At 37.2% G+C, this 27,144-nt stretch overlaps 1 protein-coding gene across 46 annotated transcripts in view; it reads left to right on the top strand.

Annotated features, from left to right (window-relative positions):
- Window positions 1–26,297, top strand: part of LOC113244413 (monocarboxylate transporter 1) — a 55,598-nt gene extending 29,301 nt beyond the window's left edge. For 23 of the 46 annotated variants that reach the window (XM_048220676.2, XM_048220677.2, XM_048220671.2 and 20 more), the window contains 4 exons: window positions 9,557–9,817; window positions 15,192–15,335; window positions 21,260–22,126; window positions 24,512–26,297. In XM_048220676.2, the coding sequence (XP_048076633.1) occupies window positions 9,601–9,817; window positions 15,192–15,335; window positions 21,260–22,126; window positions 24,512–24,780 (1,497 nt within the window). In that variant the 5' untranslated portion in view covers window positions 9,557–9,600 and the 3' untranslated portion in view covers window positions 24,781–26,297. Of the gene's footprint in view, window positions 1–4,456; window positions 4,554–9,556; window positions 9,818–15,191; window positions 15,336–21,259; window positions 22,127–24,511 lie in introns of all 46 variants that reach the window. The other 23 variants (XM_048220673.2, XM_057310367.1, XM_057310366.1 and 20 more) reach the window with 2 other exon arrangements.
- Window positions 26,298–27,144: the final 847 nt, after the last annotated feature.

Genomic DNA, 27,144 nt, shown 5'->3' on the forward strand with positions numbered 1-27,144 from the left:
AAAATAGTCCATTCTGCATCATCTCCTACCACCCTTTCCTGTATACATGTGCATCAGCTTTTTCTGTAATTAATACATTCAAGTTATACATCATTATTTACTAAAAAGCACTTAGAAAATACTGCCTAGCCCACTGAGCTACTGATTCAGTTGAATGCACCAAGATGATATACAATCTGAATAAACTAAAAACCAATAAATATCAATTTAGTTACTTTTGCAATCAAGTAGAGTTAATGATTTGAAACAATAGCCATTCTCAGAGTGTGGTTTATGGGCCTCTCAAGGACCACAAGATTCAGGGTTGGAATCCTTAGATCACACATTGTAACTAATCATTAAAAGATGATAGATAATAGTTATCCAGTTTTGGTGTAGTGTCAAAGTAAAATATCCACAGTTATCTGAAAAGACTATTAAAATACTCCCTTGTACAACTATGTATCTGCTTAAGGTTGCTTTAGACCAAAAACTTTGAGATCTGTTATATTAAGAAAAGAAATCTATCTTATATCTATGGGTAGGATGGTCTGACTGTGTAAATAATAAAAAATCTAGAAATTATTAGTAATTAAAATACTGATTTTTTAGAGATAATAAATATGAGCTAAATAAAAGTAAGATCTACAGTTAATTTTCATATATTATGAAAGACAAACCCCAAATTTTTCTTTAACAATTAGCAAATTGTTAATTTCTCTTCAAGAATAGTGTATTTAACTCTTTGTAATGCCGGTCGTATTTGCCCTCAGTGGTAAGGGAGATACAAACAGTTGGAAGTTTGCAGAGCCAGGTTTATATTTTTCTAGGTTCTTTATATTGAATTTGATCAAAACCGTGTATTTCATAACTGCTGAGTATTTGGCTAGCTAACAATAGTACAGTTATTTCTCCTTTCACTAGTGCTTTATGTTTTTTTACTGTTTTGTTCAGTCTTTTGTTTCTTTTTGTTCTGTTTCAAGTAGAAAAGAAGGTAAAAGAAGGTGAGGTTTCCTACACCTTGAATCTTGGGATCTACCTTGAGGCAGGTAGTTCTGTAAACCGTGAAACTGGACTAGGGCCTGTTGTAAAGAGTAGTAGCTTAGCCACATTAACAGCAATAGCTTCAGTAAATCAGCCTTCTGGATTTTCAATGTGAGTGTTGCCATGTGAATTTGAAACCTGGAACTAGTCTACACTTAGTAACAAATTTTTTTAAGATTATTGATTTTAAATACTTTCTGTCTCTTTTAAGTTCATAAACTGGCCATTGTCATTTTAGGAAATGACAGTGGCTTTGTTTAAAATGTTGATGGAGAAAGTGTGGGGAACATAATGAGTAGTACTATTTCCAAGGGCTTTTCTAACTCTTCTCTTCTGGAGTGGGGGCAGAGCATGGGGGTATGGAGCACAACTTCAGCTTTCCAGATTAGTTTACTTGCACAATTCCTGAGAGTCATGAGAAAAGGAAAAAAAATCAGAAGGTGATTAGAGGAGAAATTAGGTGATTCTTGCACCATGGTCATTGCCAAGAAGTTAAGGTTGTTTCCCATTGTCCTGTACAAGGCGAACTGATGGTGAACTTTCTCATCACCACATCACTTTTTTTTAATCGCCCCATCATTTTCGGGGAACTGCAAGAGAGTCCTCAAATAATAGCTAAGCTAATAGGAAGGCTATTGTGCACACTGTAAGGATTAAAATCTTAAACTTTAATTCCTTTTAGCCTCTGGACTTGAGTACTCCTCCTCGACGGGGCTCTGCATACTGTGTGAGGGAGCCTGCTCTCATAATTTACTTGTTGTGTGAACCCTTTTGTTAATAGCTGAGATATGGTCAGTTTAAAAGGAAATAATATATTTAGATAATGATTTTACACAATTTTTTTTTACTCTGTATCATCAGAATTTTTTTTTTTTAAAGATTTTATTTATTTATTTGACAGAGATAGAGACAGCCAGCGAGAGAGGGAACACAAGCAGGGGGAGTGGGAGAGGAAGAAGCAGGCTCATAGCAGAGGAGGCTGATGTGGGGCTTGATCCCAGAACGCCGGGATCACGCCCTGAGCCGAAGGCAGACGCTTAACGACTGCGCCACCCAGGCGCCCCTGTATCATCAGAATTTTTTAAGTTAATTAGGAGAGTCACTTGTCAAATGATAGCGGAATTGTGTTGAATCCATATCTGTTTTTTTGAAGTGTTGTTTTCAAAATTTTTATTCTCTTATACTTCTTCCTTCTGAATCTTTTTAAAGCTTCTTGAAGTTTTAAGTAGAATTTTGACACTATGGAATAAGGTATTACTAACCTGATGAGGCAAGTCTTAGTGACTAAAAATTATAACTGCTTTAACTAACCAGGACAAATCATAGCTGGCAGCTAAGCTCAAAGTTTAATCACGTCCAGCACGTATTAGCTGTTCGAGTCAGAGCTTGATGCATTAAATAGCTCTGCTGTCTGTGTGGATATCTCTCTCTGTATGTAAACAGTCTGGGGCGAAGTAATCTTTTTAGTATTCTTTGAAAAATTTCAAGTGTTTTTCTCTTTTTTCATACTTAGATGAAAGAAAAACTCATAAAATTAATGCTTGGAACAGTTCTGTTTAACATAATTTTAGAATTGAGACTTTCTTTTAGCAGAACAAAGCAATTACATAGCTTTTTATATTTATTCCAATAGAAATTTTAAGAAGCTTCAACTTGTTAATATTTTTATCCCTCCTGAACCATAGGTAGGTGAAATACCCTAGGACAAAGATCTTTAAACTGGGTTATATTTTTAAGGGAATTATTCTTCAGATTTTCAGATTCAGATGTACTCTGAACTAAAAATCATCTCTCCTGAAAATGGATGCCTGGGGTCTTCTCCTTTTTCATTTGTTCCTTTTTCAGTTTGTTTTCTCCAAAAGCCTTGAACCCCATTATGAAAGAAAGGTATATCTCTCGCTTATCCTAATTCTGACTATGGTTCAATGCCCCCATACTATCAAAATCTCTGGGGCACCTCCAAACAAGAGAAAATTGCAGAATGCATTGTCCCACAGAGTGTGCATTACAAAGAGGGGTTAAGTGAGAAATATTGGGGGAGGCAGGAGTTTATTCCTTCTGGACAACAAACTCCTTCTTTCTCTAAGTTAGAATTAGATTTAAAAAGTGACATAGTTACCACAGGGATGGTGTTGACACATTTATTTCAATTAAAATGATGTTTGACTTTTTTTGACAGAAATCTTTTTGACAGAAATTAGACTATATGGTATTTTCTATAAATTGGGCTAAATTGTTAGCACGAAAGTTTCGACAAATATATTTAAAGCACATAGAATACAACATATAATATGCCAGAAATTCTATTCTATGTAACTCTTAAGCTTAATAACAAATTTTAGATGTAAAATTAATATACAAGACAGTACATATTTTTTTTGTCTGTACAAAACCCTGCACATGGAAGTTATAGCAGCTTTATTCATAATTGCCAAAACTTGGAAGCAACCAAGATTCCTTCAGTAGGCGAACAGATAAATAAACTGTGGTACGTGTAGAGAGTGGAATATTATTATATAGCACTAAAAAGAAATATGCTTTGAAGCCATAAAAAGACCTAGAGGGAACTTAAATGCATATTACTAAGTGAAAGAAGCCAGTTTGAAAAGGCTGTATACTTTATGATTCCAACTCTGGCATTCTGGAAAAGGCAACACTATGAAGACAGTAAAAAGATCAGTGTTTGCCAGGGGTTAAAGAGGAGGAAGGGTTGAATATTGGGATCATAAAGGATTTTCAGAGTGATGAAAACTACTTATTATGATACTATAATGCTGGATACATATCATTATAAATTTGTCCAGACGTAGAATGTATAACGCCAAGAGTGAACCTTAAGGCAGGTAACGACGTGTCATATAATAATGTACATACTGAGTAAAACAAGACTAGAGTTCCAAGGAAAAGAATATTATTTTAGGATGTTGACACTATTTTCACATAGAGAACAAACTAGGGATCCTTGGATAGGCCGAGCGCCTGAAATCAGGATAAGCCAGCAATTCTGGCTGTGCAAACAGTATTCTTTAACAATGGAGAATTATGCTTCAGGAGATTAGGACCTATCTGCAGCTCAGTGGGGTTGTGACTACTCTCAGAAATGTCTCCTCATACTGTCTAAAGTTCTTCTATAAAGGAAATGGATGGTATGTTCTCTGTTTCCCTGGACACTTCACCTTCTCATCAGCTCTGTTTGTCTGTTCCACCAATGAACAAGAATAGGTTGAGAATTATATTGTGACACAATTTCACCCATCCTGACAAGTTAATAAACGGAAACTTCTGATGGGAACTAATTTATAATTGTCGTGGTGGCCTCCAGTCTATACCTGGTCACATCAGTTTTGGCTAGTACTTCCTCTTGGGACATTCCACTACCAGGAGGATATGGAGGAGATGCCCTTGCCTAACATTCTTGAACCACTTCTGCCAGACAGTTCTGAAGGAGTACTACCAACTATGGCCCACGGGATCAGTGCTGATCTATTGTGTATTGCCAGTCCATGATGAGATAAATACAAACATGAATGGTAAGCATTTAGAAACTTTTATAGCACTTTTTTTTCATTTTTGTATATACCCATTTTGTATATGTTTGTATAATAGTATCAGTATATATTCTTTATAAAGACATTGGTATAGATTTATAGATATATACACATATATAGTTTTGCATGATTTAAAATTTTACATAAACATACCACGAATGTCTAAGGTATATTTTGGAAATGATGTTTAGCATCCATTACACATCTTCTTTTCTAGTGTACATTAATATGTTGCAGAGGCTTTAAAGCTAAACCTCATTTCTCAGGCTTCCTTGCAATTATATTCCTGAATTTGATTTAAATTCTGCCAGTCATGTGTATTCATATGACATTTGTAAGGCAGAATTAGAACCGAAATCTTGATGTCTACTCTCACTAGCTTTGAGATTTTGAGAAGCAGGGCATGTGGGATCCATCTTGATGATGTTACCATAGGAGGCACATGGTTCTGGAGCTAACTGCAGAAATTAATAGCCTTTGATTGCAACTTCCTGATTTTGATGATTACTTGATTTTGGCAGCTTTTTATATTGCTGGCTTCCTAATTGTGCCAGTAGTGATACGATTATGGAGTCAGTGGCTTTCTGGTTATAGAAGGAGGAGCAACTCTCTTGGTGGCATGAGTAGTGCTTTGGAAAGCTTCATGGATCCAAGGGAACAAATGTTGAGAGTTTAGGGCCCATCAAGAGTAAGAGCTCTGGTAAATCCAGTTCTTCCTGGTTGGGATCCTAAAGGGCTGTGCCATAGGAATCAAGGTGCAATGGAGGTAAACCAGTCCTCAAATGAACTGCAGCCTGATTTCAAGCCATCTGTATGATCTGTATGAACAAAATATGTTGGTCCTTGAAATATTCTTGAAGAGATTCTAGGTTTATATAGTCCTAGGTAAATGAAAATCTACTCTGGAGGAAGATACTGTCCTAAGCCTCAGATTCTCAATACAAATGGAATTGTACTAAGGATGGAAAACTCAGAAGAGAAAGAAAGTAGATACCATGGGAAGGTTCAGTTCACATCCATTTGTACTCAGGGGAGTGGAGAAAGGGAAAGGGGAGGAAGGAATATTTGCAGACATAGTGGCTGAGAGTTTTTCAAAATTGATGAGAATTCTGTTTTGTCAGTTTGATTATCTCTTGGTTATGTAATCTGTATTTTCTCAATTTTTTTTTTAAGGTTTTTCTCTTCATCTTGTTGGATTTCCTCAAACTATAGTTTCATGTTATTCATCTAATCTGGAATAGGCATAGCCATTAACCTCTGAAAATTGCCTCTTTCCCATTCTCTCCATTCTCTTCTTCCCAAGTCCCATTAGATGTATGCCAGATGCTCCCATTCTCAACTCCATGTTTCTAAATCTTTCTCTCTCAGCTCCAGAATAAAGCTCTCCCCTGAATTCTATTTTCTTCAAACCTATACTTTAGATTCATGGCCTCTCTTTCCAGCTATGTTCAGTCTGCTGGTTAACCTATTATTTCATTGAGTATACTTTTTATTTCTAGAAGTTCTGTTTCAAGTCAACTGGTCTTTTAATAGTATCTAATGTGTTTGTTTTTATTTAGTGGTCTTGATTTCTTATCTCATGCTTTTAATCATTTTAAATATTCACATCCAGTGTCTGTAGTTCTTGAGTCTAATCCAGCTGTATTGCTTTACTTCACTCACGGTTGATTCTTGATGTGTTTCGAAATTTTAGATCGTCAGGGCACCTGAGTGGCTCAGTCAGTTGAGCATCTGACTCTTGATCTGAGCTCAGGTCTTGATCTCTGGGTTGTGAGTTCAAGCCCTGTGCTGGGCTCCATGCTAGGCATGGAGCCTACTTTAAATGAATGAATGAATGAATGAATGAATGAATGAATGAATGAAGCCTACTTTAAATAAATGAATGAATGAATGAAAGAAAAAGAAAAAGATAGAAATTAATTTTAGATTGTCAGCTTATGTTTGACAGGGCTTTGTCTGTTGGGAAATCTTTGCTAGCAAAGTCAAACATAATATTTCTCTAAAAGGACACAGAGGCTTCCCACAGACATTGTCCTTCCAAACACAAGCTCGTCCAGACCTGTAGCTATGAATTCTCAGAAGAGAGTGTCATCTCCTCTTCCTTGTCTTCTTCCTTTTCCTCTTCTTTCCTCTTCTTTCTTTTAACCACCAGGCAGCCAAGAGAGAGAATTTGCCTGCTATCACCTTTTGCTCTTCTGTATTATCTCCACATGCCACTGAATAGATTTTATCCTCTTTGTCACTGTCTTTGAACTATTTTTTGATCAATTTTATTGAGGTTTTTTGGGTTTTTTTTTTAAGATTTTTATTTGAGAGAGCGAGAGTGAGAGAGCACAAGCAGGGAGAGCAGCAGAGGGACAGGGAGAAGCAGGCTCCTGCTGAACAGGAAGCCTGACAAATGGGGCTCCATCCCAGGACCCTGGGATCAGGACTTAGGCTGAAGGCAGACACTTAACCCACTGAGCCAACCAGGCGCCCCTGAGGTATTGTTTACATACAATAAATACAACTTGATGGTTAACTACTGCCGCAATCATAACAGAGCATTTCCATGACCCAGAGAAGTTCTCTCAGGCCCCTTTGCAGTCACCCTCTTTGTTCCAACCCCTGATCTGTTTCCTACTAATAGAATTTGGCCTTTTCTAGAACTTGATATAAATTTAACCAGACAGTAGATAATCTTACGTCTAGTCTTTTTTCACTTAATATAATGCTTTTACGATTCATCCATGTTCTTGTGTGCATCGATGGTTTGTTTGTGTTTATTGTTCCAATATATGGCTATACCATGATTTGTTTTTCCATTTACTTGTTGATGGACAAGTTGTTTTTAGTTTTGGGCTATTATGAATTAAGCTATTAGAGAATTCTCTTATAAGTCTTTGTGAAGATGTATATTTTCATTTCTCTTAGATAATACCTAGGGATGTAATGGCTAGGTCATATGTTTGTATGTTTAACTTCTTAAGAAACTGCCAAAATGTTTTCCAACCTGGCTGTACTATTTTGCTTTACCACCAGCAATAGTGTTCTGTTTGCTTCATATCCTCACCAACTCTTGGTATTATCAGTTTTAATTTTAGTCATTCTAGTACATATGTATTAGTATCTCTTGATTACAATTTGCTTTTCACAGATGGCTAACAATTTTGAGCATTTTTTCATGTACTTCTTTGTCATCCATGTATCTTCTTTGATAAATTATCTGTCCATTTCTTTAGTCCATTTTTAATTGAGCAGTTGTCTTTACTACCGAGTCATAAAAGATCTTTTTATGTTTTGGACATGTCTTTTGTTGGATATGTTTTGTATTTATTTTCTCCCAATCTATAGCTTGAAATCCAATTTATACACTTTTTAATAAATGTGCTGTTGTGTGGCTTTAGAAATATTTGCCTAATTTAAATATTGAGTCTTTTAAACCATGAGAATGGATTATCTTTTGTTTTTTAATTTCTTAGTAATATCTTGTAGTTTTCAGTGTATACATCCTATTATTTGCCAGATGTATCCCCGTTCAATAGTTTTTTGATGTTGTTGTAAATGGTATTATTTAAAATTGCAAATTCTGATTGCTGGTTTATATATAAAGACAAATGATTTCTGTTTGTTACTGTTATATCCTGAAACCTAGTTAAATTCATTTTTAGTTCAGGTACCTTTTTAAAATATTCTTTAGCATTGCTTACATAGATGGTTGTGTCATCTGTGGATAAAGACAACTTCTTCCTTTCTAGTCTTTATACGTTTTATTTCTTTTTCTTGTCTGCATACACTAGAGGCTCGAACCTCTAGTACAATGTTGAGTAGGAGTGGTGAAACCTATACTGTTGCTTTTAGGGAAATTTCCCCTATGGGCTGTTTTTTTCCTAGCCCTGCAACTTCATTGTCTTAAATCATATTTGAAGTGTTCACATGGGTTGGAAGAAACAGTATTTAGCAGTTGACTACTATACTACTACTATACTATAAGCTAGGATTTGTATTTTAGACTAAAGAATGTTGTAGCAAAGAGAGAACTTGTCCTCTGTGACCAGTATTTATTGCTGTAATAAATCTGAGTGGAGATAATTTGAAATAGACATGCTAACATAGTGTTGCAGGATGAGTTATAATATAAGGTAGAAGTTAGCTTCAAATAAATAAAAGGAGACCTTAATGAGAAAACAGGTAAGCCTACCATCACAATCATCTGATTCATAATTTAATAGAGAGTTGTATTTTCTAGCCATGCTATTCATTAGTACTAGGTGACTTCAAGAAAAAGGGACAGTTTTTGATTTGAAGTACCATCTTTTGACATCATAGTTCAGTTTCTGAGTTTAACTATATTGACTAGCTGTTGTTTAGGGCCTTTTCTTGTATAATGGAAAAAAAATACCTTAAATTAAAGCAAATAGGTAGATAAAAGGAAACTTTTCTTGAATTTTCCAGCCCGCTAAATGAAATACTTGTGAGCTCAGAATGATCTATTTTGTAAATTGCTATATATCTAGTGACTCAGGTATGCACTTCCTAATATCTTGTCAGCATATAAGTAAGAGAAGGTAAAAAGAAAGTAGTATTGAAGAATAAATTTTGGGGAAGGGGGAAACCTTGTAAAGCCTGTGTTTAAGCCTGAAACTTGTGTATGGCATGTGTTATGTGAATTTTGCAAGCAGATAAGTCAAATGAGGCAGTTAGTTACTCACAGTAATTTGAGAAATTAGACTAACTGCTGAAACAGGTAGGCTTATTTGAAATACAAAGGCTATATTTATTGAACAGGATTTATTTCAGTTATGGTTCCTTAAATGGTATGGAGCTATTTTCCTTAAAGCTACTATGGCAATACTATGGCTTTAAGACTCTTTTTGATAATGTCCTTAGAAAATCATCTCTGTTGGAAAAGTAATACTGGGAAACAATTCAGTTACTTGAAAGCTGGCTATAAAGGGTGGAAGTGCTTTATTACTGACATGGTATTTTAATTTTATATCCTTCAGATATTTGGATTTGAACTACATTTTGGAATTCATCTACACTTAAAATGCCACCAGCAGTTGGAGGTCCAGTTGGATACACTCCCCCAGATGGAGGCTGGGGGTGGGCAGTAGTAGTTGGAGCTTTCATTTCCATCGGCTTCTCTTATGCATTTCCCAAATCCATTACTGTGTTCTTCAAAGAAATTGAAGGCATATTCAATGCCACCACCAGTGAAGTGTCATGGATATCCTCAATCATGTTGGCTGTCATGTATGGTGGAGGTAAGTACCCCCGAGACCTGCTGTTTTAGTCACATCTTTTCATTCCCATTAACCATGACAACTCTGGCTCTGTTTGTTCCACTGTAGTGTTCTGAAACAGAAATGAGAAACTGTGAGGGCCAGTGATTTGGTCCAACTCGCTATCATTAAAAAGCTCTCAGAAAAATGACATGTGCACAAGCTGATTTTTCTTATTGCTCTCTGCTAGACTCTTAAGATATAAACACAAATAGAGATTTTTCTTTTTCTTTTTTTTCCTTAAAGATTTTATGCATTTATTTGTCAGAGAGAGAAAGAGAGCGCACAGGCATGGGGAGCGGCAGGCAGAGGGAGAAGCAGGCTCCCCCCTGAGCAAGGAGCCCAATGCAGGACTCGATCCCAGGACCCTGGGATCATGACCTGAGCTGAAGGCAGATGCTTAACCGACTGGGCCACCCAAGCATCCGACGAATAAAGATTTTTCTTGAATTAATGTTGGGAGAATTAAAGTAAATCAGGCTCACCTGAATAGCATAGTTCAAAGCCTCAGGTAAATTCTTTTCATGGTGTTAGAATTAAAAAACTGAGTAAAATATTCCCCTTCTTCCTTGTGATGTTATTTATCCTAAAAGCATTTGAACTGAACCTTTAACTTAAGTTTCATCATTGCTTCCCCTTCTGTTTGCCTTGATATGTTGTAAAGGAGATGTGGAGAGTAAGTTGCTTACTTAACATCATTTAAAATACTGTTCTTTGGTACAGCCACTTTGGAAAACAGTATGGAGGTTCCTCAAAAAGTTAAAAATAGAGCTCCCCTATGACCCAGCAATTGCACTGCTGGGTATTTACCCCAAAGATACAGACATAGTGAAAAGAAGGGAGCACATACACCCCAAATGTTCATAGCAGCAATGTCCACAATAGCCAAACTGTGGAAGGAGCCGAGATGCCCTTCAGCAGATGAGTGGATAAAGAAGATGTGGTCCGTATATACAATGGAATATTACTCAGCCATCAGAAAGGATGAATACCCACCATTTGCATCGACATGGATGGAACTGGAGGGGATTATGCTAGGTGAAATAAGTCAAGCAGAGAACGACAATTATCATATGGTTGCATTCTTATGTGGAACATAAGGAATAGCACAGAGGACATTAGGGGAAGGAAGGGAAAAATGAAGGGGGGGCCAAAATCAGAGCAGGAGACGAACCATGAGAGACTATGGGCTCCGAGAAGCAATCTGAGGGTTACAGAAGGGAAGGGGGTGCGGGTATGGGGTAGCCTGGTGATGGGTATTAAGGAGGGCACGTGTTGTAATGAGCACTGGGTGTTACACGCAAACAATGAATCATGGAACACTACATCAAAAACTAATGGTGTACTGTATGGTGACTAACACAACATAAATAAATAAATAAATTTTTAAAAAATTAAAAATAAAAGAAAATACTGTTCATTTCACCTTGGAACATCAAATCACAATGTAACATGTAAAAGTCAAAACCTTCCATAATACTTAAAACATATAGTTGATTAGTGAGAGATTCTAAAACCAAGTGTATTTATTTACTGAGGTTGACGGTGCCTCCTGTTGCTTAGTTAGCCAAACTTTCACCTCTGTTAATGTTACTTTTTGGTGGCAGTTTGGTATCTCAGATTATTTTCACATGTAGCTCCTTAATAGCCAATATAAAGATTCTGTATTTTAACTGTAAAACCTTGAAATTGGAATTCTTGGAATTCCAATAACCTGGTGGTGGCAGAGTCAACCAATATTAAGCCCTATGCACATATTTCACACTAGGCTAGATATTGTGAGTGATGGAGAACACTTGATCCTGATCCCTGCCTTTGGGAGTTTATAATCCTATTGAGACAATAACATAAACTCACAAAACAAGAGTAAATAGTTGAAGTCATAATTTAATATATAATTTCATTGGACAGAAAAAACAGGTAACCTGGTTGCCTTAGAGAGAGGTGAATTAGGTGACTGGGAACAGAAGTGGGAAGACTTAACGCTTTTCCACTGCTTATCATTTTATTTTACACCTTTTGAATTTTGACAGTATGCTTGTTTTGTCTATTAAGTATTTTTAAGAGAACATAAGTGCTAAATTGTAGTACTTACTTTCTTTTATAAGTTCAGAGAAATCAAAAGGGACTTCGGGTATTATCTAGTTTCTGAGAGCCAGTAGTTTTGGAGGCTTTGAACTCCATTGGCCAGGATTTTCTAATCAGGTTTTGACTATGATGGCTTGAAGAAATTGGTATAAATATTATCCAGACATACAGTATATCTTTAAGCTGACTATAAACCAGGGGTTCACATGCTGCAATTTGGAGCTGCCAGAGAGCTTGAGAGCCACTTGCATTTTGCATCAAAAGTAAGTGATGTCAGTTGTACTAATGGCACATGACACTTTCTTCTGGGAAAACAGTTCCTTCTTTGTCCTCACCCAGAGATAACTAGCACATTTCTCTGAATTTGTGTTATAATAGGCCTACGAACTGTACCCCTCTCTATTTTTAATGATAGCTAATTGGGGCCATCCTTCCTGAAATAACTCTGAAAGACAAATTGCCTATCGAGAGCCTTGTGGCAGAATTTTTACTAAATGGGTTATTTTGTTTTGATTGGCTCCTGTAGTATATCCCCTAAGAATTATCATCAGTTTTTCAACTGCCACAATTCTTTAACTTAATGTATTTGGGCCACACCCTCAACGCTAATATGTTTTGAACTATGAGTGGTTTAGTTTTTTTTTTTTTTTTTTTTTAGTACTTTGGTTCAGAGATACGCACTGATGCTTGTTAGAGTGTAAGTATATTTTTAGGGGAGGAGATTTTAGTTGCCTACTCTTCTATTTATTTGAGTTTTTCCTATTTTTTTTTAAACAGGAAAGTGTAAATTTGCATATTTTCAGTTTCACACTAATGTCTTTAACGTTCCTAGTTTAATGTTGCAGATGTTTTAGTATTAACTTCTACTTCACAAGTCAATAGTGTAGCAATATTTTGATCTTTGTAATTCTGACTATACAAAATCTATTTCATGACCATTTATAATATGAAAATATTTCATGAATATTCTTTCAGTATTTAATTCTTTCATCTTACACAAACTGTAAATTCAAATTATTTCCAGATCAGCTGTGTTCTAATATTTTCATGAAGTGACTTAGAAAGTTAATGAAAACTTCTTTATACATACATTTGGTTGGACCTGAAGTCTCTCCTGGCAGCCAGTTCTTGACCCAGCCCTTAAAGAGACTTAGTCCTCTGAAACACTGGGATATCAAAAGGTTTGATTCTGGGACCCCTGGGTAGCTCAGTCTGTTAGGTTCTGCCTTCAGCTCAGGTCATGATCCCAGTATCCTGGGATCAAGCCCCAAGTTGGGCTCCCTACTCAACGGGGAGCCTGCTTCCCTCTCCCTCTGTCACCCCCCAACCCTGCTTATGCTCTCGCGCACTTACTCTCTCTCTCAAATAAATAAAATCTTTAAAAAGAAAAGAAAAAGGTTTGATTCCTTCTTGCATGCTTACATACACCATAATTTGAATTTGGGTTTCCTAGGGTCAGAGCTGACCTTTTAATTGCATCATATTGCAACTTTGAGTATAGTACTAGAATATAAGTAACTGCAGAATTTTCCATAGTGTTTATGGAAATAGCATATGTCAACATATAACCAATAATATATTCTGAATATGTACATTCTATATTTGTTTTAAAAAATAGACTTACTGTCTTCTAAGGAACTATTTATAGAATGAACAGAATAAGGTCAGAATTTACTGTGCTAATAGAAGAAAAACATAATTTTTATGTCTTCTGCTTTATAGCTTAGTTCCAAAAATACGGAGTACATGTAATAGGGAGAAAATGGGCTGGATTTGAAACTTGGCTCTTGGTAGTTTTGTGACTTTGCAAAGTTCAAACTTCAGTTCAATTCCTTGTGTGCCCTTCCCTACGGATGCATTGCAGTGATCTTCTCTGTTGCGTCATCTGCCTTAACCAGGCAGGCAGGATATGGTGTCACGTAAACAAAGTTGCCATTCCCACAAGCCCATGTCCATGAAGTACAGACACAGGTATACTCTTTTATAAAGAAATAAAATGTAATGAATGTCATTCAGTGTGATCAGAAAATATTGTTAGTCTACTTAAGAGTTGTGTTATAGCTCTTATTTTTATTGAAGATTTATTTGAGAGAGCAAGCCAGCACAAGTGAGGGAGAGAATCTGCAAGCTGACTGACTCCCTGCTGAGCGTGGAGCCCTACGCAGGGCTCAGTTTCACCACCCCAGATCATGACCCCAGCCGAAACCAAGAGCTGGAGGCTCAACTCACTGAGCTACCCAGGCACCCCGTGTTACAGCTTTTAAAACATTGTTTGGTTTGAATAAGACTTTATTATAATTAACACTTAAAAATTTGGAAAGGAGAATTACAGATTATACCTATTTGTAGCAAGTAAGGAGAGCCCATTTGATATTAATATTTGAAAACTGATACATTAAATGCATCAAATCTTTTTCTTCCTGATCCTAATATTTCACATTTTACTTGGTTCCTTGTCTCACATTGAAGAAAAACTAATATTTTGGTATGCATCTGTTTATCAGAGGAAATTTAATCTGATAATCTTAAATAACACTCTATTTCCTATCTTATTGGGTTGTTAGATCCAAGATATTTTGACCATTATTTGACTTAATCTCCTGCAAGCTTTTTTTTCACAGTATTTCTACCATGAAACAGTAATTTAGGCATGAACCAGGTTGGCTCTAAAAGAAATACTCAATTCAGTTCCTGAGACATTTAGGTATAACTGAGAACAGTTTTTTTGTTTTCAATTTAGATTTCCTAATTGCAAAGGTTCTTAAACTTGGAAAAAATAATTACGTATTTTTCAGAGGTTTTTTCTTTTTTAAAAATATGACATAAACTACATTTATGATAATGTGTAGGTAATGCTTTAATATCATCATATCAGACTGCCTGTCGAAAAATGAAAACAGAGCAAACTTACTAAATATGTTCATCGTATCCTAGATACTTCAACGAGCCTATGAACATCCATTACCAAGGTGTTTTCAGCCAGTTCTGCCTTATAAGAGGATGATTAAGGAGAGAATCAGAGTCTTATATTTCAGTAAAATTTCATCCAATATTTATAGATAAAGAAGCTAAACAATGTTTTTTAGCATCTTTATTTTCTAATATACCTTTGACTATGAAATAAATGTAGAAAGCAATATTCTTAACATTGTCTTTGTTTTTATCTGTTTATTTTAAAGGACTTGTCCTTTAATGTCAATGCCTTATGTAGATAATGAGGGAGTTGGTTCCTTTCCTCTGTGCTACTAAATTTCTCGTTCTCTCCTAGGTCCCGTCAGCAGTGTCCTGGTGAATAAATACGGCAGTCGTCCAGTCATGATTGTTGGTGGCTGCTTGTCAGGCTGTGGCTTGATCGCAGCTTCTTTCTGTAATACTGTTCATGAACTTTATGTGTGTATTGGAGTCATTGGAGGTGAGTTACTGTTGATTTCATTTTCAAGCATTATTACTGGCTATTTGGTATTCATTTAACATTCATCTTTCAGATCTTTCGAGTGAAATTCCTGCCTTATAGAAATTACTTGATTATCATTTTGAAGAGCTACAAATATATTAAAGGGTACTAGAAAAGCAAACTTCTAAAGAAATTCCTGTTATACAGTAGGTGTTCATTATTGAATGAATGAATAATGAAAGAGGTGATTGATCCCTTGTCCTAAGAATAGTCAGTGGTGGTAGATAAAATGTGTTTGGCAGCTTCTTACAAGGGTGATCATTGGTTATTACTCTTTCTCTTTACCTTTTCCTCTCAGAGGGACTAAGCTACTACTGGAGCAGGAGAGAGTATTAAATATTAAAGCAGGAATTACCTGGCAGAATGTCCAAATACATTTATGAGGGATAGAAGACCCACTTAATAATTCCTCCCTCCTTTTTTGATAACCAAATTAAAATAATGAACTGCTGATGAGTATATTAAAGATAACTCATAACTTCACAATCCAGAGAATATGACTGTTAACATTTCGATGTATATCTTTCCATACTTTTTCTAGTGCACAAACATAAAACCTTTTTTAATACAAAAAATTATCAGATTATGTTTCGTAACCAGTTTTTCACTTAACAAGATACCAGGAACATCTTTCCATGTCATTAAATATTCTGATAAGATTTTTAATCTCTGTTATTCCATTGAATAGATATGTACAATAGGTTTTTTTAGTAAGCTCTACGACAAATGCGGGACTTGAACTCATGACTTTGAGATTAAGAGTCCTATGCTCTACCGACTGATCCAGCCATGCGCCCCAATACATACCATAATTTTATTTGACCAGTCCCTTAGTTAATTGTTCAATATTTAGGCTTTTGTTTTTGATTTTTTACATTTTCTTACTATTAGTAAACAGTATTGTGTTGGTAGTCCTTTGTGAACATGAATATTTTCTTAGGATAACTTCGTAAAAGTGGAGCTGCTGTGTTTTTTAAAAATACATATGAGCTAAATTGCCAAAAGGATCATGCTTACCATAATGTGAGAGGGCATACAGCCTTCACAACAATGGGATATTATCCTTTTTAATCATTGCCAGGTGAATCATTTAACAGGTGAACAGTATTTCCTGGTTTTTATTTAAATCTCTTGGATTATTAGGAAAGTAAATGTTTTTAATATGTTTGTGGCTATGTATTTGGGGTTTTTGTTTATTGTCTTTGTACATAATGCTTATGGACTGCTTTTGTGTACCTATTTAAAAATAATGTGTAATAACTTTACATGTTAAATTATAATCCCTTTGCATAAGACAGTTATTTCAGGGTGCCTGGGTGGCTCAGTTGGTTAAGCGTCTCTGTCTTCGGCTCAGGTCATGATCCTAGAGTCCTGGGATTGAGCCCCGTGTAGGGCTCCCTGCTCAGTGGGGAGTCTGCTTCTCCCTCTCCCCCGTCCCTCCCACCTGCTCATGTGCGCTCTCTCTCTCACACTCCCTCTCTCTCCAAATAAATAAAATCTTAAAAAATAAAATAAGACAGTTATTTTTCCAATTTTTTTTACATTTAATTATGGAAAAATACATATAGCATAAAATTTACGTTCCTAACCATCTTCTGATTATTCAGTTCAGTGGTATTAAGTGTATTCACATTCTTATGCAGCCATTTCCACCATCCATTTTCAGAACTGTTTCATCTTACAGAACTGAAACCCTGTCCCCATTAAACAGTAACTTCCCATCCCCCCCAAATATCTGTTCCCAATTAATTTTTTTCTGTTGAGTTTTGTTTGAAAGAAAAATTTTTAATTTAGTCTTTTCTCTACTTTTTTCCCTCTTCATCTACAATTTCAGGTATTCAAAACTCTCAATACTTCATGATTTTTGTTTTGTATATCATTATTACAAAGTTGTTCTACACTCCAAGATCATGAATATATTTGCCTACTTCTTAAAAATTGTGTTTTAATTCCAGTGTAGTTAGCACAGTGTCATATTAGTTTCAGGTGTACAATCTAGTGATCCAGCAATTCTGTATATTACTCGGTGCTCATCAAGATAAGTGTAGTCTTCATCTCCTTCACCTATTTTACACATCCCCCCTCTCCCCTATAGTTAGAGTCTCTATAGTGTTCTCTATAGTTAAGAGTCTGGGTTTGTGGGGTTTTTTTGGGGTTTTTTTGGGTTTTGGTTTTTGGTTTTGGTTTGTCTCCCCCCTGCCCTTTGGTTCATTTGTTTTGTTTCTTAAATTCCACACATAAATGAAATCATATGCTATTTGTATTCTTCGATGGCTTATTTAACATAACATTATACTCTCTAGATCCATCCATGTTGTTGCAAATGGCAGGATTTCATTCTTTTTATGCCTGAGTAATATTCCATTGTACGGGGTGCCTGGGTGGCTCAGTCCATTGAGTGATTCAGCATCTGACTCTTGGTTTCAGCTTGGGTCATGATCTCAGGGTCCTGGGATTAAGCCCTGTCTCAGGCTCTGTTTTCAGTGGGGAGTCTTTTTGAGATTTTTTTCCTCTCCCTCTGTCCCTTCCCTGCTTGCATGCACGCACACTCTCTCTCAAATAAATAAGTAAATCCTTAACAAAAATAATACTCCTTTGTATATGTACACATCACATCTTCTTTATCCATTCACCAGTCAACGGACACTTGGGTTGCTTCCATAATTTGGCTGTTTTAAATAATGCTGCAGTAAACATCAGGATGCATATATCCCTTCGAATTGGAGTTTTCATCTTCTTTGGATAAATATCCAGTAGTGGAATTACTGGATCATATCGTAATTCTATTTTTAATTTTTTGAGGAACCTCCATATTGGCCCACCAACAGTGCACAAGAGTTCTTTTAATCTCCACATCCTCCCCAACATTTGTTGTTTCTTGAGCTTTTGATTTTAGCCATTCTGACAGGTGTGAAGTGATATCTCATTGTAGTTTTAATTTGCATTTCCCTGGTGATGAGTGATGTTGAGCATCTTTTCATGTGTCTTTTGGCCATCTGTATGTCTTCTTTGGGGAAATGTCTAATGTCTTCTGCCCATCTTTTAGTTGGATTATTTGGTGTGTGTGTGTGTGTGTGTGTGTGTGTGTGTGTGTGTGTGTGTGTGTTATAAGTTCTTTATATATTTTGGCTACTAGCCCTTTATCAGATATGTTATTTGCAAATGTCTGTTCCCATTCAGTAGGTTGTCTTTTTGTTTTGTTGATTGTTTCCTTCAGTGTGCTGGAGGTTTTGGGTTTTTTTTTCACTTTCGTTTCCCTTGCCTCAGGAGACATATCTAGAAAGATGTTACAGCTGATGTCAGAGAAATTACTGCCTCTGCTCTCTTCTAGGATTTTTATGGTTTTGGGTCTCTCATTTAGGTCCTTAATCCATTTTGAGTTTATGATTGTGTTATGGTGTAAGAAAGTGGTCCAGTGTCATTCTTTTGCATGTAGCTGTTTAGTTTTCCTACCACCATTTGTTAAAGATACTGTCTTCTTCCCATTGCATATTCTTGCCTCCTTTGTCAAAGATTAATTGACCAACAACCGTGGGTTTATTTCTGGGCTTTCTATTCTGTCCCATTGATCTGTGTGTCTGTTTTTGTTCTTGTACCATACTGTTTTGGTTACTACAGTTTGTAATATACTTGAAATCTGGAATTGTGATACCGCCAGCTTTGTTCTTCTTTTTCAATTGCTTTGGCTATTTGGGGTTTTTTTGTAGTTCCATACAAATTTTAGGGTTATTTGTTCTAGTTCTGTGAAAAATGCTGTTGGTAGTTTGATAGGGATTGCATTTAATCTGCTTTGAACCATCTTTGGTTGGATGAAGACTGGCTCCAATCTTTGATCCAAAAATTGCTTTGAGTAGTATGGATATTTTAACAATATTTGTTCCTCCATTCCATGAGCATGGAATGTCTTTCAATCTGTTACATTTGCGTACTTTTAAACTTATGTCCCCCCCCCTTTTTTTTACATTTAAAATTTCTGAATGGAAGAAAACATTTTACATAAAATGAGAAGAAAGAAATATGAAACTCTCTTTGTTCCCGCATGGTTAGTCGGTTTGTTCATTTGCTCTTTTATTTCCTCAAATATTTATTGAGTAACAACCACGTTTGTGTCAAGCAGTGTCGTAGATTTGTTGGGAATAGAGCAACAACTAGGGCTAAATCATACTCTTTAATGGGAGCACACAGTACTACTCAGAAATGTGTGAATAAATAGGAACAGTATCAGGTAGAGATAATGCTATACAAAGCCTCAAAACAAAATAATCTGACAGGGAAGAACTGGGTAGTCTACAAAGGTAGGTCGCTCTGAAGAGATGACCTTAACCAAGAGATTTGAGTAGCAACAGGGAACAAGCTTTGTGAAAATTTAGGGGAACCTAAGCCCCAGGTCAGCGATGTGTTTATTGGCACAGGTGAGAGTGATCTCGTATGAGATGAGAGAGGGAGGTAAGGGCCAAGGTAAAGGTTATGGATGGGAAGCCTCAAATAGGGGAGTGATCTGCTCTGGTGTATTGGTTTAAGCCTTTGTGAATAGCTTAAATGTAAATGGTAGGGAGCTGGAGCAAGTAGGGGCCAGGGAGAGCATCTAAAAGTTATCTGAATATTTACTTTTACTAGCACTGTTTATTGAATAATTCTACAGTAATTTAAAATTTCACTTTTACATTAAATCACATATATATATCACAAATCATTTTACATTAAATCATGTATATATGATCAGGTATGTTCATGGACTTTCTGTCCACTTTCACTGATAAGTGTTTACCTATACCTGAGTCAAAGCCACACTGTTGTAATGATTGTAGTTTTGGAAGTCCATTTAAGTATCTAGTAATGTTTGTCCCATTCCTCCTGTACCACCAAAAATTTCCTGGTTGACTCCCATGCATTCTTCTAAGTATGCTTTAGAGTCATTTTACCTATTCCAGAATAAAATGCACTGACATTTCATTGGAATCACGTTTCATTGGAATCACGTTTCATTGGAATCACATTAAATTAATGCATTCATTTGGGGAGTACGGACATCTTGATAATGCTGTGTTTTATTATCCAAAAACTGTGCATGTGTATATGTGGTTTTGTTGTTGTTGTTTTAAACAGTCTTTTTTTTTTTTTTTAAGATTTTATTTATTTATTTGACAGAGAGAGAGACAGGCAGCGAGAGAGGGAACACAAGCAGGGAGAGTGGGAGAGGAAGATGCAGGTTCCCAGCGGAGGAGCCTGATGTGGGGCTCGATCCCAGAACGCCGGGATCACGCCCTGAGCCAAAGGCAGACACTTAACGACTGAGCCACCCAGGCGCCCCGTATATATGGTTTTTTTAATTCTCTGACCCTTTAGGAAAGTTACACAATTGTAGTGATTATAAATTGCACATTTTTTAACTTTTTGGTGCTGCTGTAGAAGGAATAATTTTGTATTGCATTTTCAGTTGTAAAACCTTTGTCTCTAGTCTATCTGCTTAATGATCTTCTATTGTTACAGTGACTCCTCAGGTAATTCTGTAGGACTAGACAAAAAGTTATTCACCTTCAAATAATATAAGCAACAATAATAAAAATAACATTTATTGAGTACTTAGTACATGCCAGGCACTCTTCTAAGTGTTTTACTCAAATTAGTGCTGTGTGCCTCTTTTACACATCAGGAAACACTCATGTGTCTGATGTTACCAGCCAGTAAATAGCGATGCTGAGGTTTGAACCCATATAATCTAGTTTTAGATCCCACACTTCAAACCACTATACAGTATGTCCTGTAGTGGTGAGGACTTTTCTCTCCTTTGTATTATTTATACTTCTCATTTTAATTTCTTTGGTAAGTAATTCCAAATATGTTTCTGACATTTTTGTGATTCTTTTCCCCCTCCTTCCCAGGTCTTGGGCTTGCCTTCAACTTGAATCCAGCTCTGACCATGATTGGCAAGTATTTCTATAAGAGGCGACCGTTGGCAAATGGACTGGCCATGGCAGGCAGCCCTGTGTTCCTCTCTACTCTGGCCCCCCTCAATCAGGCTTTCTTTGGTATCTTTGGCTGGAGAGGAAGCTTCCTAATTCTTGGGGGCCTCCTACTAAACTGCTGTGTAGCTGGAGCGCTGATGCGACCAATAGGGCCCCCACCAACAAGTGCGGGGAAAGATAGGTCTAAAGAAGCCCTTCAGGAACCTGGAAAATCTGACGAGAAAAAGGGAGCAAGTGATGCAAATACAGATCTTATTGGAGGAAACCGCAAAGAAGAGAAACAATCAGTCTTCCAAACAATTAATAAATTCCTGGACTTATCTCTGTTCACACACAGAGGCTTTTTGCTATACCTGTCTGGAAATGTGCTCATGTTTTTTGGACTGTTTACCCCTCTGGTTTTTCTTAGTAATTATGGCAAGAGTCAACATTACTCTAGTGAGAAGTCTGCCTTCCTTCTTTCCATTCTGGCTTTTGTTGACATGGTAGCCAGGCCTTCTATGGGACTCGTAGCCAACACCAAGTGGATAAGACCTCGAGTTCAGTATTTTTTTGCGGCTTCTGTTGTTGCGAATGGAGTGTGTCATCTGCTAGCACCTTTATCCTCCACCTACATTGGGTTTTGTGTCTATGCGGGATTCTTTGGATTTGCATTTGGGTGGCTCAGCTCGGTGTTGTTTGAAACACTGATGGACCTCGTAGGACCCCAGAGGTTCTCCAGCGCCGTGGGATTGGTGACCATTGTGGAATGCTGTCCTGTCCTCCTGGGGCCACCACTCTTAGGTATAGTATCCCTTACTACCTCTTGGGTTGTGTTAACATGAAACAGGCATAGAAGATGGAGAAGGTGATGGAAAGCCAAGATCAGTAAGCTGCTCGGTGACAGAAAGTGTTTCTCATTTCTGTAGCCTCAGTGCTGGCACAATGCTTGGCAGAGCATAATTTGCTCAGATTCTTACAGAATTGAATTACATTGAACCGTCAAGCTGAAAGGGAAGTCAAAAACAATTGCAAATTTAAATATCTATTAAAATAACCTTTTTCTGATTATAAAATGAACATGTTTATCATAGAAAAATATGTAACATATACTCCACCTTTAAAATACTTTGGTAATTTCATTTTAATTGTGGAATTTATCTTAGGAGTAACATTTAAATAACAACAATATTGATCAGGTGAGGATTCACAGTGTACCAGGGACTGTCTTAATCATTTCAAATACCCTTTCCTATCTCACAAGTCTATGAGGTAAGACTACGAATGGCCCTACTTTATCGGTGCAGAAACAGAGGCTTCTAAAAGTGGAATAACTTGCCCAAGATCACTCAGCTAGTAAGTGACCATAAAACTTGATTGATTCTCTAAGAATACGAAACTGTTGACAGTTTAAAATGATAATTCATGCAAAATGCATAATCATTTAGACTTCCTCTGGATATGACTCATGCTTTTGAGGTTATGCCTTATGAATAAGGAAGGATTCATAGAAGATCCACTACTGACTTTTCTGAACTCCCCACCCTCACTCTTCCCAACATCCAATGAGAGTCCAAGTCCTCTAAGGAAGCTCCTAAATCTCTTTCTAATCCGCCCACTTTTCCATCATAACACCACCCTATTCACAGCTCCTTCTCCCATCTGGGCTACTCCACCCCCTAGCGTCCTGGCTGGTTGGCCCATACCCACTCCAATCCAGCCTTCAATCTGTTTTCTGTTCTGCAGGCAAAATGTATCCGTGCAAATGCACAGATAGGCCAGCTGATTAGATCTTTCCAGTTGCTTCCCATTGTTCTTAGGGTGGAGATCAGATTCCCTAATGGGGCCTACAAGGCATCCGTGTCCCCCCCCCCATCTCTCCAGCCTCATTTCCTGTCACTCACCTTTTGTTCTCTCTGCTCCAGCAACCCCGCCCTTCCTCCTTCCCCTCTCACACCCCAGCTTCCTCCCACCTGCCTTTGCACTTGCTGTTCCCTGGCCACATCCTTCTCCCATCCCCTCCTGGATAACTCCCACCCCCTCTAGGTCTCTGCTTTGGTTATGCTTTGAGAGAAGCATTCCTGACCCTGCTTGCTGCTCCCACCCCCTATCTTCTGCTTGCAAACGCTCTTTGTCAAGGTTTGTGTAATTATTTGATTAACATTTCTCTTGTCCACTGAACTGTGGAGGTTTTCTTCTCTGCTCTCAGGGCCAGCAGCCCAGTGCCTGGTGCATGTGTGGGTTCAGTAAGCATTGCTGGATGGCCGGTGCCCTGAGTTAGAAAAGCACATGGAATCGTGTTTGAAAGGGTTATATCCAGTCCTTCTCTTAGGTATAGAGTAGGGTTTTCCAGAACTTATTCCTTAACATACCAATTTGATGAGATGCTAACCAATTCTACTATCACAAGGATTCCATGGCCAAAAAAGTTTTGGGAACACCAAGTTTGATAGATTTCTCTACTAGAGGACCTTGCAAAACCTTTAATATGCTAATGCCCATGGTGACTCTTCACAGGAGAAGCACGTGATAATGCCATTTCCTAAGTCTGACTTTGGAAACACTCGGGAGGTTACAGGTCAGGCTTCAGAGTCAGACTTCTGGGTTTAAAGCCAGGCCATTTCACTTACTAGCTCTGTGACCTTGGACGAGTCACCTAAGGTTTCTGAACTTCAGTCTGTAGATTATACAGCGAGCGTGATGACAGACGCTGCCTGACCTGAGGACTAAGCCCTTAGAATGGTAGAAAGGTGTTGCTGTTACTTAATTTTGTAGCATAGGACAGTTGTGTCCACGGGCCGCTTTTCGGGAATGCTGATGTCAGCGAAAGAGCATTGGCCGGGACACTGCAATTAGCTCTGGGGCCTGGGGCAAGACTCCTACACCTCTTTTGAGCAACAGATTTTTCCATTGATTCTAGGTGATGGCTAGGTCTTTCCCCATTCCAATTGGCCAAGATTGCATTACTTTCAAGTTGCTAAAAGTAACAGGATATGCAAGGCCTTCTAAAATCAAGTGTGACATCATAAAAGATGAGATCATTGTTAACAGTTCCTTTTTAGACCAATGTGTCACTTGTGGGCTTTTTGAGGATTGGTTGACATCTTTCTGAGTGGACCCTTAAGCTCTATTTGGGAATGGTATACTTGTTGACTTTTGTCCGCATAACTTTGTTTCGGATATCTTCAGGTCGTCTGAATGACATCTACGGAGACTACAAATACACCTACTGGGCATGTGGTGTGATCCTAATTATAGCAGGCATCTATCTCTTCATTGGCATGGGCATCAATTATCACCTTGTGGCCAAAGAGCAGAAAGCAGAGAAGCAGAAAAAGGAAAGTAAAGAGGAGGAGACCAGTATCGATGCTGCTGAGAAGCCCAAAGAATATGCAGCAGAATCTTCAGAGCAGAAAGACACAGAAGGAAGTCCCAAAGAGGAGGAGAGTCCAGTCTAATCCTGTGGGTCCCAAGGGTCAGTGAAGCAGCTGTGACCCAAGATACCTGAAAATATCTACTGGCCTGTAATCCAGCAGTGGTGCTCAATGCCAATAGTGGACATGTGTGTGGGAATCGTACCAGGTGTTCATTGATGGAATTTTTGTTTCACTCCTTACCAATAGCCTGAATTAAAAATGCCATACCTTTTTGGAGGGAGTGGTTGGCGAAGAATGAGAGAAGGAAGTAGTGTGGGGTTTTTTTGTTTGTTTGTTTGTTTGTTTTTTTAAATCCTAGCTTTTAACAGTGTCCAGAAGATTATAATATGTGCCTTAAGTTTTAGTCTTTAGAAATCTTTAGGGAGCCTTAACTTTTTAAACCATTCTGCTGAATTCATCTATTTTAAGTGTTATGTTATAAGGAAAAATATAACAACTAACTTGTTTCAGACAAATCTAAAACTTAAAATTAATCTTGCTTCATTGTTATTTGTATTATACTGTCAGACATCATCACTGGAAGATTTATGAATAGAAATATTGATTGGAAGTTGGGATTTTATAAAATCCTGACTAAAATATTTTCCTTGCATCAGTAGTTGCCTGGCATAGTGCCTGCTAGCTAAAAAGTTAGGAAATTTAAGGCATAAAACTATGGAAACATCTTGGCTGTTCTAGACACATTGTACTCATCAGCACCCCTCCGGAATCTTTTCTTGGGATGCTAATATTATTAGTGCTTGAGAATTTATTTCATTAAATTACTGTCTTCCCTTTTCAAAGACACATTTTGAGTGGTTATAGACCATTGCCCCTTTGAAATTACTTAGTACTTTTCACTATAAAAGTTAATTTTAAAATATGCAAAACTATATATTTGTGCCTCCTCCGTAAATACAACAGATCTAATTAAACACAGGTATTTCACACCGCAGCTGAATTCAGCTTCAGTTTTACCAAAACCTGAGTTAAACTGTGAGACTTCGAATTTTTTTGTTGTTGATTTTCCTGGAATTTTCCCCCATTGATTCATAGTGGTTCCATTTATATCTGTGTCTAGCTTAGAGCTGTGTGTTATTCAGTCTTTGTGTTTTTTTTTTTTTTTTTATGTTTGCTAATTAAAGAAAGCCAGTGGTTTGGCCCCAGGCAAATCAATAAGAATAAGATTGGGAGGGAAGTTGCTCCTTTTCTTTTTCTTAGAAGGCCTGAAAAAATTATGTTTTGCTTATAATTATTGGACACATTCTTACTACTACACACAAAACTAAAGATATTATGACCCTTTTTACTTACTTGAAAAGTAGAAAAATTAGTTTAGTGTAAGGATAGGGAGGATGGACCAGAATGAAATCTGTAAATATTTTTTAATCTAATGTCTTCTAAAATGCACAAGAAGATAATGATAGACACTCAATACATTATATTTAGTACATTAAAAAATATCATTGTAATTGACACAGTGAAAGTATAGGTACAAAACATTTTGTGTAAGAGGCTGGCTTTTCCAAATAAACTTTTTTTTTCTTTTTTTTAAGAAATGTTTCTCCCTCCAAATGTTTATTTTCTTGAGAAAATATTACTGTGTCTTCATTTTCATTATCAAGATCCAGTTTGGTCTTTGCTAATATTAAATCATTCAGCTTATGTGCTGTGGGAGCTGTGTATATGGCTTATTTTTAGTTTTCTTCTTTCCTCCTTTTCTTTAAGGCAGGGAAGAGAGGGATTTTGAAATCACCTCTCTGAAAGCATCCAAAGCAGTTAACCTTAAGGACACAATGAAAATTCCCTTTCTATGCCTGAGTGTCATGGCAGATGGAGAAGGAATTTTAGGGGAGAAGCCTGCTGTGATTGTTGGCAGGCTTGGCTCCAGTTGGGACTCTGCTGTTTTCCATAGACCTGAGTCCATAACCTCTGTGTGCCTCTTTTCCCTTCCATAAAAATGAGGATCACTGGCCATGGGGTAATATAAGAAAGGAAATGGGAAGGGGTGGGGTGGAGGAGGAGTAGTACAGGATTATCATTTTCTCCTGAAAGGGAGGAAAACTTTTCCCTTCTTTCCAGGTTCTTTGGATGGCCTAATAATTGACATAAGACAGATAAGATAGGAGAAAAATTTAATTTCATACATACGGGAACTTCACATAGACGTGAGAGGGTCAGAAACAATCAGGCAACTGAGACTTACAAGCCATCCAAAGCTAAGGAGGGGTGGGTAGAAGTCTGCGGCTTCTAAAGGAATAAAGACAATTTACAAGATGGGAAGAGCAAATGTGTGGTAAACCATGCCATGCGGAGAAGTCTTGCGTTAAAAAAAAAAAAAAAATTGGTAATACCTCTCTTCCTGGTACAGGCTCCCTATCTAAATTCTTTTAGGCAGTTACAGGG

This window comes from Ursus arctos, unplaced genomic scaffold (genome assembly GCF_023065955.2).
Source record: "Ursus arctos isolate Adak ecotype North America unplaced genomic scaffold, UrsArc2.0 scaffold_12, whole genome shotgun sequence".
Lineage (NCBI taxonomy): Eukaryota > Metazoa > Chordata > Mammalia > Carnivora > Ursidae > Ursus > Ursus arctos.